Raw genomic sequence first — 17,365 nt, 5'->3', positions numbered from 1 at the left:
ACGTCTCTATGTGTCTATCGGCTTCTGCCCTCCAAAGGAGAACGCGTTCGCGACTATTATAGCAGAATTGCGGTGGTGTCCACCCCGGGGATGTCCGTCTGTGCTAGCCATGGTGACCAGACTTTCAGGAAATTTGTGCCGGTGTCATTAACCAAACTCGTTAATTGTTCCATCCGACAAACGAGCCAAATTCGATTTCGAATCTTTGGGATAACTGGAATTGCTGGCTGCTTCCATAATGCTGCAATCTCGCACCTAGTGGCTATTGCGAAATGCGTTATTAATTTGTGTGTCGCATTTGGCATACCCTGGATCCGCCTGCCCAGCAGGAACAACCACGGGTCCAGGGGGATCTCCCAACCGAGAATCCGCTGTAACCAATCTCTAATCTGTTCCCTAATCGGGACCACTTTAGCGCAAGACCACAGCATGTGTTGCAGGTCGGCCGTCTCCCCACACTGTTTTGGGCAGAGCGGGGAGTAGCCCTTAACAAATTTAGCCAATCTAGTTGGGGTGTAGTACCACCGCATCAGGACCTTATACGCGTTCTCCTTTAGTGTGGTACAGATGGAGCTTTTAGCCGCTGCTTGTATGATCTGCTCCCATTCCTCGTCCTCTAATGTCTCCCCTAAGTCTGTCTCCCACTGTCGCATGTAGATCGGCCGGGTCTCGCTTGTCATTTTCGGACAGACCACTTCCCCGTACATCCTAGATGTGAGTCCCCTTGTGTCCGTATCTCTGGAACACAGCTGCTCAAAATTAGTACGTTTTGGTCTAATTGTAGTTTTGTTATAGAAATCCCTGATCTGGAGGTACTTAAAAAATTCTGTATTTGGGATATTTTTTGCGGATTTGATTTGTTCAAATGATTGTATATGTATCCTGTCCCTCAGATCATTAAGTCGGATAATGCCCGCTTGCGTCCAATATTTCATATTCTTACTGTTTAGGCCCGGAGCGAAGTCTGGGTTGCCAATGATTGGCGTCATAAGTGATGCCTTTGTGGTTAATTTACAACTAAATTTGGTGGCCTCCCACACCCGAATAGAATTGGCAATGGTCTGTAGCGGCGTGCCGATCTGACGCGCCCTTCCCTTGGGCAACCAGATCAGCGTTTGGATATTAATTGGCGCACAACACTTTTTCTCCAACTCTACCCATCTCCTAAGGCTTGGGTCTGTGTGCCATTGGAGAATTTGGGCTAATTGAGCCGCTTTGTAGTAAGCGAACAAGCAAGGTACCGCTAGTCCTCCCCTGGTTGTGGGTCTCGTCAGGATACCCTTAGCAATTCTTGGGTTTTTCTTATTCCAGATGAATTTCATTATTGCTGACTGGAGGGAGAGGATGTCAGAATGCACCAATGGTATAGGTAGGCTTTGGAAAAGATATAACATCCTTGGAAGGAGATTCTTCTTCACGCTTTGTATCCTTCCAATCCAAGAGATGCCCCCCCCTTGCCCATATTCTGAGATCCTCTCTCAGCGTCTTTACTAACCTGGGAAAGTTTGCTTTATATAGAGTTTTGTAGTCCCGTGTAAGATATACCCCTAAATATTTGATAGCGGAGGGTTGCCATTTGAAATTGAAGTTAAGATCAATCAGTTTTTCGACTTCTTTGGGAAGATTTATATTGAGGGCTTCTGATTTAGACTGATTAATCTTAAAGCCAGAGACATGGTTAAATTTGTTCAGGATTTCGAAAACATTAGGAAGGGACGTGAGCGGTTTAGATAATGTTAAAATGACATCATCTGCATACAGGGCGGCCTTATACTCATGCTCACCAATTGAGATTCCCGAGATGTCGGGGCTATTTCGTATGTGGGCTGCCAGGGGCTCTACACATAGCGCAAACAGCAGCGGCGAAAGTGGGCATCCCTGTCTCGTTCCACTTTTTATGTGGAATTGCTCAGAGGGAAAACCCTGGTGCCTCACTCTCGCCGTAGGGCTCTCATATAGTGCCATGATGGCCCGCATGAGACGTCCCCCAAAGCCAAACGCCCCCAGCGTCTCTGATAAGTAGGGCCAGTCTATTCTATCGAAGGCTTTCTCCGCGTCTAGACTCAACACCATAGAATGTATATTTTTCTTTTGGGCCAGATCAATCAGGTTTATGATTCTTCTGGTGTTGTCTGCCGCTTGCCTTCCTCCGATAAACCCTACTTGATCCGTGTGAATTAACCTGGGAAGGACATTACCCACCCTGTTCGCTATAAGTTTAGAGTAGATTTTGATATCCGAATTGATCAGTGAAATGGGCCGGTAGCTCTTACAGTCTGCCGGGTCCTTTCCAGGTTTGTGGATCACCGAGATAGACGCCTGGAGCATCTGTGCTGGGAAGGAGTCTCCCTCCAGTACACCATTAAACAATTTTAGCATATGTGGGGCTAGAATTTTAACATATTTCTTATAATATAGATTAGAGAAGCCATCGGGCCCCGGTGCTTTGGCCGGTTTTAATGCTTTGATGACTTGAGTTCTTTCAGGGTAAAGTCCGCCTGTAGTGCCTCCCGCTCTGCCCTTGCCAAGGTTGGTAAATTTGCCTCTTTCAGGAAAGTGGACAATAGGTCCCTCGTTTTCCTGCTGTGGGTGACCTTGTCCCCATTATAGAGTTTTTCATAGTAGGCTTTGAATTGCTCCACTATTTTCCCAGGTATGGAGGTAAGGTCTCCCTGTTGGTTTCGAATTGCGTGAATAGAGTTATTTTGAAGCTTCTTTTTTAGCTTATTGGCAAGTAGTGTATCAGGCTTGTTCGCTTTTTCATAGAATTTCCGGTTAGACCAAGCCATTTCCTTCTCAGCCTGGGAGGTAAGGAGGAGGTTGAGTTTAATTTTGGTGTCTAGCAGTTGTTTGAGTATATGTGCCTGTTTATTAGCTTTGTGCAAGGTAGAGAGTTCTGCTATTTGGGTTTCTAAGGCCTTAGTTTTTTCCTCTCTTTCCCTTTTCCGTTTGGCTGCCAGATTCATCAATGTCCCCCTGAGAGTCGCCTTATGGGCTTCCCATAATGTAGCTTGTGATGCCACACTGCCCTCATTCTCCTCAAAATATTCCTGAATTCTAGCTCCTACTTCTCTTCCGAGATCCGGGATCTTTAACAGGATCTCATTTAGTTTCCAGTTCGCTCTAGGTCTATCCAGCGGGATTAGTGTGCACCGCAGCTCTATTGGTGCATGGTCTGACCATGAAATATCATGGATCTCTGTGCGAGAGACCCCAGGGACCATACCATTAGACACGAGGAAGTAGTCTATCCTACTGTATGAGTTATGTGGGTGAGAGTAGAAAGTATACTCTCGTTCTCCTTGATGTAGTTCTCTCCATATGTCAATTAGTTGACAATTTGCAATACCTTTTGTTAGAGTTAATACGTCCTGTCTGTGTTGTTTGTTAGTGGTCGTGCATCGGTCTAGACTAGGGTTAAGGACTCTGTTCCAGTCGCCTGCCATTATGATATTGCCTTTTGCAACTTTACTTAGTTTATTGAAGAAGCTATTGAAAAAGGATGTGGCATTATCATTTGGGGCGTATACAGTAGCGAATGTTATTGGGGATTCTCGGATGGAACCTGTGATGATCAGGAATCTCCCTTCTTTGTCCTGGTACGTTTTGTCATGTCTATATGGGATATGATTATGAATTAGAATGGCGACCCCTCGTTTTTTAACTTGATCTGATGCTAGGTAATGGGTTCGGAAATTTTTATCGAAATACTTGGGGAAGTTAGTTTGGGAGAAATGTGTCTCTTGTAAGAAGAGTACTTCTGCGCCCTTACGTCTATAATCTCTAAATGCAACTCGCCTTTTAGCCGGGCTATTCAGGCCCTTAACATTATGGGATATTAGAACTATATCCTTACTCATTAGTAGAGCTGTGCTGTTCCGGCTGTCGTAGTTGTTCTCTGCCGCCTCGGGCAGGTCCACTTCTGTGCTTCCAGTGAGCTCCAGCCACCTTTATCTTGATGGCCCCATCTGTAGGGATGAAGGGAGGGGGACACACACGAGGGAACATGGGGGTGAACATGTACACAACATCACAAGAAAACTCAGAAACAATCAAAACATATAAACTTTCTCGGCGTTCTTTTTCCTCCCTCCTTCCGCCGAGATTTCCTCCTCTGGGTTTATAGTCCAGAATTCGAATGATCGTACTCGAGGCCGGGTGTTTACCTCCTTTCCCCGAACATCCAACCCAAAGGGTTGCGCTAGTGTGTATAGGGAATTTCCCCCTATTAACTAACGCCAGGCCCATGCCGACTTCAGGGCAGGCTACCTCCCACCTCTCCCGCCTCTCCCCTCCTAATAAACGTAAAACTTCTTCTCACCCACTGAACTAAGGGTAAGCCAACCAACTCCCCGTGATCCTGTGTCCCTTATTACTATAGCGCTGGTCTTGTCGCAATTGCAGTCCTTGGTCGTTTGTTGCGGTGCTCCCTGGCTTCCTCCTTTCTGGGTTTTGTATCCCTTCCCCCCGCTCAGCTCTGCCTATTGTCTATTTCTGCCTGGGCTATTGCTCTGTCTCATTTCACGGATGCTATTCCATTATCTTCTCTTAGAGTCTATTCCCTTGTCCTCCATCTGTCTTGGGCTCAGTACAACTTTCCTGCCTCCCTTCTTGTAACGTTCTCATACCTTCCTTCATTTCCCCCCCCTCCTCTTTCCTCTCCTTTCTACTTCCCCCTCGCTGTCTTAACACTTTCTGCTCTCCAGCTGCTATGGACACCCTCCTAGTGTGTCATCCCTCTTTGCACCGTTGCGTTACCTTTCTGTTCTTTCTTCTATCTTTGCTGCCTCCCTTGCTACTTTCCAGGCCTTCCTAACCACTTGCTGTACCCTCTTCTCTCTATCGCTATACTCCTTTTAGTGCCTGCATATTACCTCCTTAAACTGTTAGTCCTCTTACCTGCTATTCTTCCCTTCTCCGTGTGGTGTTTCCCCCTTCTCTACTCTCATCTACCTGCGTCTCGCCCATCGCGCTGCCTACTCTCCCCTCTGTGGCTTTTCTGGGGCTGCGCCGGCGTCAATTGCTGGTTTTCGCGGGCGTGTATTTGAATTTTAGCTGCGGCTGTCTATTTTGTGCCTGTGCGGGGAGTTGTCTCCTTCAGGCGCTCTTTCGCCACCTCTTGGGGCCTTCCGCTGTGCTGCCACTCTCAAGATGGCGTCTCTCTCACCGGATCTACCCCTTGTTTGGTGACGTCCTTCCGGACCGTCGCCATTTTGGATTTAGCTTTTGTCCCTGGCGGTTGAGTGTGAGCGCGTTCCTGCTTCCCGCCTGAAGCTGTCTTCCGGCTCCTGCGTCTCACCTTGGCTCCAGCTGCCTCGTGTGTCGCCGCCATCTTCTTTGTAGGGGAGCCATCGTGCTTTTCCCTGACGATGCCTCCGGGATCTTCCGAGCTGCTCTCATAGTTTGTCCAGGTAAGTAGAATTTCTTAAAATTGTTCATTTTTCAGCCTTTGTCTTGCGGTTGAAGGACTGCGCTAAGGGAACGGTGCCAGGTTCACACAACAGGATTTGGTGGTTGTCCGTCACCCTTTTAACTTGAACCAAACAACAGTAGAACAAACAGATAGTCATTTTGTGTCATATTTTAGGCTTTATCTTGATGTGCCCGGGGGGACCTTTGGGCTTGGGACCAGGTGGGGTCTGGTGTAGGGCTTTCTGGGGTCGACCTTTCAGGGGCCTCTCCTAGCCCTAGTTTGTGCAGGAAAGCAGGTCCCTCTTCCAAGTCCTTTATTATGAAGGATCTGCCACTTCGTGCCACCAGCAGTCCGAAGGGAAAGGTCCAGCGGTACCTGACCCCCTTCTCCCGCAAGATTTTAGTGATCGGAAGCAGGTTTCGGCGGCGGGCAAGAGTGACCGGAGATAAGTCCTGGAATATCGAGAGCCTGACCCCTTCATACTCCACCACTGGAAGGGGTCTGGTGACAGTGAGAACTCTCTCTTTTGTTTTATAATAGTGTAGGCGGATCACTATATCTCTTGGTGGATCATTTTGTAGGGGCTTAGCCCGTAGGGCTCTATGACACCTGTCCATAGCCAGTGCTTCTTTGTGGGTCTCAGGGAGCAGCGTTTCTACCCAAAGTGTGATGTATGCTTCGCAGTCCAGTACGCTCTCCGGTACCCCCCTGATTCTCAAGTTATTACGCCTGTCGCGATTTTCTGCGTCCTCTTGTCGTTCTCTTAATTCATTTATCTGCGCCTGCAGATCCAAGGATTTCTTATCCTGCCGTCTGATAGCGCGAATAGACTGGTCCACCTTTGTTTCCAGGACCCCTGTCCTTTCTCCCAGTCCAGTTACTTCCCTCTTTAATTCTTTCAGTTCGGCCTGAAAAAACGATTTGAGATCATTGCACAGCTTTGTGATGTCGCATTGCCTTGCCGGTCTTTGCTCTTGGAGGGTAAATTCCGCTTCTTCCCCGTCAGGTTCAGTTTCTGAGCCGGCATTCAAAAGTGGCGCCATTCCTGAGCCTGCACCGCGCGGCTCTGCCGCTCCGTAATACTCTGGCATCACCCGTTTTTTTCCAGGTTTGGGGGTTTTGCGGGACATCCTGAGTGCTTAAGCTGTCTGGGGCTTTATTTCTGTGCTGTTTGGTCTCGGTATTTGTGGGCTATATTTGACTTTATGGGGGTCGAGGCAGGGAGCTGTCAGGTTAGGCTGCCATACTCCTAGCCGTCGCGCATGCGCCTCCCCACAGGTCAAATTTTAATGATATCCCTGCTTCAGCACAGGCGGCTCAATCAGGGGCTCAGGACAGCAGGGTGAGGTGAAGACAGATGCGTAGGAGAGGAGGGAGTCCCTAAATGTTACTTTTAAGTCTCAAGTGCTTATTCCCATTGTGTTATATAAAGACGTGTATTACTGCTGTGAAGCACTCTATCAATAAATATATACATACCATGTAACATGGCATTGGATAACCATAGTTCCCTCTTGGTTAAAAAGGAAATAATTGTGTTTAATTCTCAGTAACTTCTAAGGGGAGTTTGCCAGTTCTGGACACTATTTTCTGATCTTGTGAAGCCTAGAAGTGTTTCCATTTCTATTGGTGCACACACAGAGATACGAAATGCATCTATACCTACATAAATGCCCAAATGTGTATGTAGGTGTGCGTGTTAGAAGTAGCACCTGTGGGGTACATTTGCATGTCTCAGACAGGTGTGCAACCCTATCTTTATCCATTATCTCTTCGCAAACAAGCTTCCACTGCAGCTAGGGATTCTGGGTAATGATATGCAAATGGTTACTCAGTGAGGCACTCTTTACTGATCTATTTAAACATGGCCAAAGAGAGAGAGAGAGAGAAAAAAGAGCAAATAGCGCACTGCCAGGGAGTCAGGAGGTGAAAAAAGTAATTCTATTTATTTCAGCACATCATGGATAAAAACATCACCCCAGGAGGGGAACAAAAATCCTCCAAGGAGTATTTTTGTTCCCCTCCTGGGGTGATGTTTTTATCCATGATGTGCTGAAATAAATAGAATTACTTTTTTCCCCTCTTTGTTCCGGATGTTTATTCCCATGGCTGGCACGCTACAGTGGACCTCCAGAGACTACAGAAGTGGGTAAGAAGCTTTCCAAATCATTTTTCATGACCATCATAGTTGAGTACCTTTACCTGGATCATTTATACGAGGCTTATGTGAGGTGTATGGAGCTTTATTGTGCTTCCTCATTACCATTGATCCTGGTGTACAGGGGTGACTCACAGGCCATTTTGATTAATACCCACTCATTTAATAGTCTATTTGGGGGCCTTCAAGATTTTATTACTGGATGAAGTTCATCTATGGTGGAGCACTCGTTTCTCTTTATCCCTATTTAAACATGGCCCCCTACACAGCTGGGAGCTTTCATGTGCTACAGCTCGCAGTCACGTGGCCTCTTCATGTCATCAGGCTGCAAAGCTGCAACCCTACTGTGAGGCGTTTGGGAGCCAGGCGTCACAATGCCAAGCCGTGCCCATTTGGAACGCACGCCGCGTTCCCTTGGAACGCACGTTGCGTTCCTTTGCAACGCACGCCTCGTTCCCTGGGGGTTACCCGGATGTAGGAGGCATTCGAACGTACGTCATTGCTCGCCGACACTGCCCCGGTGTGCGATGGTGGGAGAGCGGTGGATTAACCGGGGGGGAGGAGGATGTAAATACGGATATATACCACAGGTACCTCTCGTTATACGCGGTGCGCGGAGGGGAAGCAGCGGGGAGGGGGATTCGGTTTCTAGGCCAGGCCACTTGCCGGTTACTAGGCCCCCCTTTTTTTTTTTGCTCGGTCCGGCTGCCGTTGCCATGGTTACCCACTCATACCGCCGCCCTGGCAGGCGGGGAAGGGGTTAACCTGTGCTGGGTGTGGGCGTTATGCATGGAGGTGGGAATGAGCGCTCACTGGGCCTCTTGCAGCAGATTGGCTGGGAAGTGAGTGCCCCCCCCCCGTTGTACCGGTTCAGAGCATGTAACCCCTTCCTTGTCAGAGGGGACTGCGGGGGGGGTGTAATATGTGTATTTATGTACGTGGTGTAAAGTAGTGAGTACACTGCCCCATCTCCAGCCATTGGAAACTAGTTCAGTCATTTTCATACTTTTTTTTTATTATTATTATCAGCCTCTATACATATAAATTGGAAGGGATTATTTGTTACAAATTAAATCCGTTCTTGGCTTAAAACAACAAATGGAAACTGGGTCTGTATATAATAAAAGTGGCGGCAATCTGGGTTGGTGTACATTAAAAAAAAAGTATGTGTGTATACACACGCGGTATGGCATTCCCAAACATGTATAAACCCGACGCAGATGGGTAGAAGGGACCAGCACACCTGGATTCATCGGCAATGCAGTTTACTTAAATAATAGTTTCTAAGTAAATATTATTGAATCTAGGTGTCTGTATGTGTCTCCAAAAGCACAGGTATCCATGGCACTCAAACCCGTGTGCGAATATAAGGTTCCGAATGAATACTTGGCTTCCAATATGGAGCGCGCGGAGGGGCCAGGATCAACATCTAGCTCCAGGAAATATAGGCGAACAGAGAGAAGTCAGCAGCACTCACTTAGTTATAATAAAATATAACAATTCATTCCACCAGTATTACAAAATTCCTACCATAAGATCTAAAGGGAAGATTTTGTCGCCAAATTGGCCTTATACCTTCACTCTAAAGAGACAGTTTAAATAACTGGGTTAGGAGCTTGACAAAGGACTTTACGTTGCCCATTTTTATAATTTTTGTAATGCTGATGGAATAAACTGTTATATTTTGCTATAACTGAGCGAGTGTTACTGATTTTTCTTTCTGTACATATAAATATGTATATGCACACACACTCACACTGTTACATTGTTCTCCCTAGTATCATTACACTTTGACCACTGAATATGTGGGTCTATTTTGAACTCTGTATCTTGATCTAAACAGCAGAATAACACCAATATCCTGGCAGTGATAGCAAAGACACAAAGTGCAGAAGAAAAATGTTTGTGGTACCACACAAAATGTACAGCAGTCCATAGGGCGTTTTTAATTCCTTTTTTTTTTTTTAAATGCATATTGTTTCTTATTTAATATTCTATTATAGTCACTGGGCTGCGTGGTGACTTGTGCCGCTTGAAGGCATCTAACACAATAGCACCACTTGGTAAATATGAGCGTGTACGTCTATGTATATATGCAATCTGAAAAACAAGCGCAAATAAGGCCCAAGAGCATAGCGCAGCAAAATATAATATATACTACCAAGAATAAAACATAGAGTTTGGAACTCGCAATTCGTTTAATTAGTTAAGTCTTAAATCAGGGGTTCTCAACTTCAGTCCTTAAGACCCCCCTTTCCCAACAGGTCAGGTTTTCAGGATATCCCTGCTTCAGCACAGTCTTCGGCCGAGCCACTGATTTAGCCACCTGTGCTGAAGCAGGCTCTTTGATTGAGCCACCTGTGTTGAAGGAAGAGATATCCTTAAAACCTGACCTGTTGATGGGTCGTGAGGACTGCAGTTGAAACCCCTGCCTTTAATAGGATCCCTAACTGGGGGTGGGGTGCCCGTGCCTGGCTCCAGCTGGCATCTGCCTCATTGTTCGCTCCATCGCTTCTGTCTCAGAGAAGCACTGGAGGTAGCTGGCTGGGCTCGCAATGTTTGGTGTTCGGTTTGTGATGTCACCGCTAGTATCCGGATCCGAGAAATGGCGCCCGACGTATGTTTCCGTTCCTGTGATGGCTTCATCAGTGGTGAGCGGGAGGCTAACCCATAGCCGTATAGGAAACCTCTCGTTGCCATAGAATACGTGTGTAAATCTCAATACTAAGATACACGTGTGTGTGTGTAATATACAATATTAAGATTGTATATACATGAAGCTGAACACTCAATAACATAATTGGACTCAACTAATTAAAAATTAATAAGTGTTCAGCTTCATGTATGTACAATCTTAATACAATACAAAATTAGGCTATTGTGAGTGATATACGCACGTATCAATGGCTATTGGTTAGCCTCTCATTTTCCCCTGATCAAACATCACAGGAACGGAGAAACGCGCTGGGAGTGATTTTGGGGCTGGGTACTAGCGGTTGACAAAAGCAAAATAGTTTTTCTAAAATCGTTAACACTAATGGGGCATATGTATTAAGGGAAGAGTGTGGCCATTCTGAGGCAATATAACTGCACAATATGTGTCATACAGTAGGATTTAAATGGGACTATTTTCTTTGATACATACAGTGCTAATTTTGCCCCAGAATTGCTCACCTTTTGCCTTGATACATATGCCCCAATATCCCTCATACCTAAAATCATGTTACTAAAGTTTTTTTATTTTGAGATATTAATGCTGACACTGTATGACTGCATTTTTTTTAATTGTAATAATTGTTCTATTTTATAGCCCAAGGTGAATAAAGAAACACGTAGCCGATTTGCAATTGTCATTAAATACTGCAGTTCCTTGTACTACCAGAGAAAAGGAATCCCAACTTAATATAATAATAGTAGTAGGCCAAGACACATTGAAACGGTCAGTTGGAGCCATGCACTGGGTTTCACACCAGGATTATCCATCTCCGAAGCCCGTGCCATACTCTTGAAACTACTCCTTGTTGTTGGCATTGCTCTAAATATGGCCAATCCTCTTGTTTATTTTTGCAGAATGAACAATGACTATAGTTGATACAGTATCTGAGTCTTCAGAGCCTACAGCTTGCCAGAACCAGCTGTCCAACTCTGTGGCACCATCATCTGGAGACATGGATTCGGGTTGGGGTGTAGCGTCATCCTTAACCAATACACCCAATCACAAGATCTCTTTGGGACCAGTACCTGGCGCTGCAGCTTATACCAGTTCATCGGTTCCTGAAAAGCCAAAACCGTCAGTGCAGAAGGATCTATGTAAGACCCGACTCTTGACCCTTTTCTAAATATATTTTTATAGTTAAATATGTTATGTCATTTTGAAATGAAAATAAATAAATATATATGCGAGATGGAGAGGTGGTAGTACCATGTCAGCCAGCAGAATACAAGAGTTAAAAGATGATCAACAAATGAGATATGTTGTATTTTTACAGCTAATTTATGTATCACCTTACATTGACAAATATATCGGGATGCAGTGAAAACCACAAAGCATCATTGTAATGATATCCTACTTACCTTGATAAAAATGAAAAACAAATACAATGAATGTATGAAATGTAGAAGAAGAAATGTTAATTGCAAAAGGAGCAGGTGGTTGAAACCAAAGCAAGCATATATATGTATAAACATTACCATTTTTCATGCAGGGCAATTATTTAATGTGTTTATCATGCAGTTCTTTTTCTCCAAATTAGCAGACAATGAATATACAGAGAATAATTAATAAAGATAAACAATATATTCCCTACATTGCTTTGCAGGTGTAGCGACAAATGTATGTATTTGTCTTTTCCGAGAGCTGGGAAGTAGTTCCCAGGACTTCCTTCTCTCCCACTTCCTTGGGAACTGTCAAACCTGGAAGTAGTGACATGCAGCACAAGGCCTCTAAATGGTTAACATTTTGCAATGGTGTTTTATTTTTGCAGCTTTGGCAATACCTGGGGATGGCATCGCTGCACCTCAGAAGGTTCTTTTCCCAACAGAGAAGATATGTCTCAAATGGAAGCAAACTCAGAAAGTTGGAGCCGGCCTCCAAAATCTTGGCAATACATGTTTTGTGAACGCTGCACTCCAATGTTTAACTTACACTGCACCTCTTGCCAACTACATGCTTTCCCATGAACACTCCCAAACGTGTAAGTATATATGTTTACGTGTGCTTGTCTCTAAGCGGTTAGGTAAGTGTAGGTAAGTTTAGTGAAATGCTACATTGGTTTAAGTGAAGCCAGCAATAGAGAATACATTCACCCACACTATAGAGCATGTAATAGGTGCAGCGCAAAGTTGCTCACAGCAAATCGGACCAGAAGTTCTGAATTTGGCACATCTTCGGCCCACTATCCTAGCCAATACTTTGCACTATGTACATACAGCAATCTTTAAAGACGCCCCTTTGGGAAGCAGAATACATGACCTGATTTGAAAGATCTCAAGCAAGGGAAATTGGAGGAAAAATGTTTTCAATTCAGTTTCGACTCTGATCTCCCGTTTCCTTTAATGTTTCTAGCTGTAATTTCTTGATGCTAAGCAGCGCTGGCTTCAAGCAAGATTGCAACATATTGCTAAACTTATCCACTATAATCCTTGCCAGTGTCAGCAAATTTGCCCTGCTGTGCTGTGACTCTTAAGCCCTTCCTTAAATTGGGAGCGTGAGCAATGGCTCTGGAGAGCAAACCCATCACGTTCTGTTGCTCTTCAACACCTAGAAGCTCTTTTGGATTTTTTGTGGCCCTGGACTCACGGAGCAGCCCAGGATTTGGACCATACAGCCACCATTTTGGGCAGGTATATATTTTCTGCACATAAATGTCCAGCAGCTCATATAGCAATCCACCACGAATAAGAAAAAAACAATAACAAATAAAAAACCCCATCTACATTGACAATTCTTTTGGTGGAATGCAGCAAACAAACCAAATTGTAAATTCTTACCAATCCCACTCAGTCCAAATAGAAAACCCCCTATCCGTACGAATGATCCCCTGCGACATTTGGCGGTGTACATCAATAAAAACATTTGTGGGCTCTTACAGAATATCTTTTAAACTTTTTTTTTTTTTACAGAACATTTTAAGTTAAATGTTACCTTTTAGCCCATAGAAAACAAAACGGATGAAGTATAGAGAGAGTAAGTGTGTTGTTCTTTATTGTATGAAAAGGTGTTTGCTGTCCTAGAAGAGATTGCATTTTATTGTAATATTTTACATCTTTATAATGTATGAAAGTGAGGGTCTCTGTTATATCACAAATACCTTTTATTAACCTATTGCACAATCATAAAAACTTGCTTCTGGTTAATTTTCCTGTCATTGTTAGATATTGAGAGAGGCATAGATCCCATTCCTCTGTGTGCGGTGTAAGTGACTTTGAGATGATCAGTGACTCGCTGATACTTATCGTGCCTGAACAACCGAGGAGACGCAATAGTGTCACTGCATGACCATATCTCCATGGTAACACAGCTTCTAAAGTGCCCAGATACTGTAGCCAGGTTACAAAAGAAGCAGGTGTAACAAAACGTGCAGTGTAATTTGTGTCACTGTGAATTTTAAGTTTTTTTTTCCTACTTTTGAACAACGACTTGCGTATGTTTGAGATACTCTTTTGTCTTTCTATAAGCACCAGTGCAAACATTTTATGAAGCTGGTTGAAATCCACAATGGATTTTACGATTTAGGAGATTAAAACAAACAAGCAAGTTGAAATATAGTCTGTACACTGTACAAAGGTTACACATTGCACAACACCTTTCCAGTTTCATTTGCACAGCACTGCATTTCCTCATTCAGTTGATTTATGTGGGTGTGAATGAGGTACACCTATGGATAATCTTACTTTTAGTTGTTATTTCCTGGCTTTACAAAGCCCGGTTTTATTAGCACTTGCTTTGGGATGGACCGACACCCTGTTGCAATTTAAACCATGAACTAGAAATTTTAGAGGGGAAAATGAGTACTGAAGTGCGCTTAACTGCACAATGTCTAAACATCCGTTCTAGAACAGATACAATATACGGTTTTGTTCTATTTTGCACCCAAGGTAATACTGCAGTGTCCAGGCGAACTTTTTACATACAGTAGATACCTGAACTACTCTTTAGATCAGGGTGAATATTTTCCAGGTTTTCGTGAAAACCACGGTCCGTATCATATTGTTCTCCTATCCGCTCAGAGTATCTGTAATTGAAGCCTATTACTCTCACATGCGTTGTGAAACCTGGTTGATATTTACTGTGTTTTAACACCTTATTTTTAGGTCACGAGCAAGGATTCTGTATGATGTGTACAATGCAAGCTCATATAACACAGGCTTTGTCCAACTCTGGCAGCGTTTTCAAACCTACCGCCGTCACGAACGACCTCAGGCGTAAGTAGCTTTTCGAATGCCAAGTATCTGCCTCCACATTTCCAAATGTGATAAAAAGCTTTTTCAACTCGCTGCAAATTGGATTCGTCAGCAGACTTGCTGCAGTACAGGACATTATGTTGCAGGCAGCTGTCAGGGTAAACGTGTCCTTTTTATTAATGAGATCAGCAGGATGGAATTCAGTATTCCATTTATTTTTATAACGAGACACACGTTGTCTTGCGTTCTGGGCAATTAACCTATAAACGTTAAACTTCAGTGCACACCCTACTGTATTCTATTGTATGTCTTTATTTATATAGCGCCATTAATGTACGTAGCGCTTCACAGAAGTAATACACGGGGTAATCAAATAAATAACAGATAATATAAATAACAGGTCATGGGAATAAGTGCTTCAGACATAAAAGTAACATTAAGGAAGAGGAGTCCCTGCCCCGAGGAGCTTACAATCTAATTGGTAGGTAGGGAGAACGTACAGAGACAGTGGGAGGGAATTCTGGTAAGTGCGTCTGCAGGGGGCCAAGCTTTATGTATCATGTGTCTACTATTATCCACAGTGCTATTCATATGCTTCTTTAAACAAGTGTGTCTTAAGGTTAGTTTTAAAGGTGGATAGAGAGGGTGCTAGTCGGGTACTGAGGGGAAGGGCATTCCAGAGGTGTGGGGCAGTCAGTGAAAAAGGTTCAAGGCGGGAGAGGGCTTTAGATACAAAGGGGGTAGAAAGAAGACATCCTTGAGAAGAACGCACGTGTCGGGATGCTGCATACTTTGGAAAACTGATTTGCATTTCTGTGGGAGTGACAAACAGGAAGGATTTAGACTTTTTTTTATGGGGCTGACAATATTCTTATAAACTACAAACATTGCAACTTATCAAAATATTATTTTACCATGAAAGAAATGGGGCTTAGTTACCATATTTACATATCGTTACATTATAGATGAGGTTCAAAAACCACATATGTTCATCATGTTCAACCTATGCTAAATGTAGGTGACGGATACTTATCCTATATTTGTACTTTGTATATTTGTAGGTTTTTTTCCAGAGGAAGGCAAACAAAAAAACCCCAGTGACATATCATCCAATGATATCTCATAAAGGGAAATAAATTCCAACTCCAAATAATGGCAATCAGATTTCTCCCTGGGTCACCATCCTTCCCATGTTTACTTATTTGCTATATCCCTGTATACCTTTCCTTAGACGCTCTTTTATTGCCAGGTTGGAGTAAAAAATGAAGCTAGTGTGTCACGGTCCCGCTGGGAAATGGCGATCACGTGATCATGGCGTCACTTTAATCAGAGAACTGAAGAGAACCTCCTCGCGTTTCTGATGCTGTTCAGCACAGAACGTGATTTACCTGGAAAACGAGCACAGAAAGGGAATGACGTCGCCAGATCCCATAACGTAGTGGTTACATCCTGGAGCACCCAAAGAGTTACAGCAGCAGTCCGGGCTGATCGCCATTTTAGGTTTTACTTGCTCTAAGATCCTTTCTTGCCCTGATCTGAATCTGCTGTTTAGTTTATGAGATATAAGTGGCTGAAATGTGCCCGGAAGGTTAAAAGGGATCTCTCCCCATAGCCCAGTGTAACCTCCAATGCTAGAGCATAAGAAAATCCTAAGAGTGCAGAACATGCTCCGGGGGCAAGATGACAAATATTTCTATGAGTTTAACACACAAGCTTGTTGGGGGGATAGGTGGATTTCTGTTTTAATTCATTAAGGGGATGGAAAAATAACTTATGAGGAGAGATTAGCTAAATTAGATTTGTTTACATTAGAAAAGAGGCGTCTAAGAGGGGATTTGATAACTATATACAAATATATTCAGGGACAATACAAGTTGCTTTCAAAAGAACTATTTATCCCACGGGCTGTACATAGGACTCGGGGCCATCCCTTTAGGTTGGAGGAAAGGAGATTTCACCAGCAACAAAGGAAAGGGTTCTTTACCGTAAGGGCAGTTACAGTAAGGTCAGTTAACATGTGGAATTCATTACCCATGGAGTCTGTGATGGCAGATACAATAGATATCTTCATAAAAGATTGGACATCTTTTTAGAAAGGAAAGGTATACAGGGATATACCAAATAAACATGGGAAGGATGTTGATCCTGAGAGAGATCTGATTGCCAATTCTTGGAGTCAGGAAGGAATTTATTTTTCCCCTTATGAGATATCATTGGATCAGCGGTGCGCAAACTGGGGAGGGGGGGGGGGCATGAGTTTCTTTTGGGGGGGGACGTGGGTGGTTGCAGAGGTCCCGCGCTCTCCCCCCAGGTATTTAAATTAAGTGCCGGGGGATCCGCTTGAGGCCTCTGCAACCTCTACTTACCGGGATTCTGCCGGCTTCAGCATGCGTGGCCATGGCAACGCGGCATCGTGATGTCACAGTTGCTATGGTAACGTGACGTCAAATGCCGCTGTGGGTCACGTGACATCACACGGGCGAGGCATGGAGGGGAGTGGCCAACGGGGAGTTTGTGCGCCCCTGCATTAGATAATGTGTCACTGGAGTTTTTGTTTGCCTTCCTCTGGATCAAGATACTGTAAGTACTGATATAGGATAAAGTATCTGCCTTCTAAATTTAGCATAGGTTGAACTTGGTTACCGTATTTCCTCGATTGTAAGACGCCTTCGATTGTAAGACGCACCATCGATTTGGCCCTTACAATCGAGGAAAATTACATTTTCACTTACCATGAAGCGGGCGGCGGCAGGAGAGGTCCCACGTCTGCAGATGGTTGAAGATGGACAGTGAGTGGGTGTGCGGCAGCAGGACAGGTCCAAAATCTGCAGGTGAATGAAGATATGAAGACAGCGGGTGTGCGGTGGGGTGCGGCGGCAGGAGATCATAAT

At 44.3% G+C, this 17,365-nt stretch overlaps 1 protein-coding gene across 5 annotated transcripts in view; it reads left to right on the top strand.

Annotated features, from left to right (window-relative positions):
- Positions 1-8,012: 8,012 nt before the first annotated feature.
- The window catches only part of USP42 (ubiquitin specific peptidase 42), a 43,684-nt gene continuing 34,331 nt past the window's right edge, over positions 8,013-17,365 (top strand). For 2 of the 5 annotated variants that reach the window (XM_075565434.1, XM_075565435.1), the window contains exons 1-4: positions 8,013-8,161; positions 11,142-11,381; positions 12,056-12,265; positions 14,385-14,495. In XM_075565434.1, the coding sequence (XP_075421549.1) occupies positions 11,150-11,381; positions 12,056-12,265; positions 14,385-14,495 (553 nt within the window). In that variant the 5' untranslated portion in view covers positions 8,013-8,161; positions 11,142-11,149. The other 3 variants (XM_075565437.1, XM_075565436.1, XM_075565438.1) reach the window with 3 other exon arrangements.

The sequence above is a fragment of the Ascaphus truei genome, chromosome 11 (assembly GCF_040206685.1).
Source record: "Ascaphus truei isolate aAscTru1 chromosome 11, aAscTru1.hap1, whole genome shotgun sequence".
Lineage (NCBI taxonomy): Eukaryota > Metazoa > Chordata > Amphibia > Anura > Ascaphidae > Ascaphus > Ascaphus truei.
Note: the sequence above shows the minus strand (reverse complement) of the source record. Positions and strands in the feature narration are given on the sequence as shown.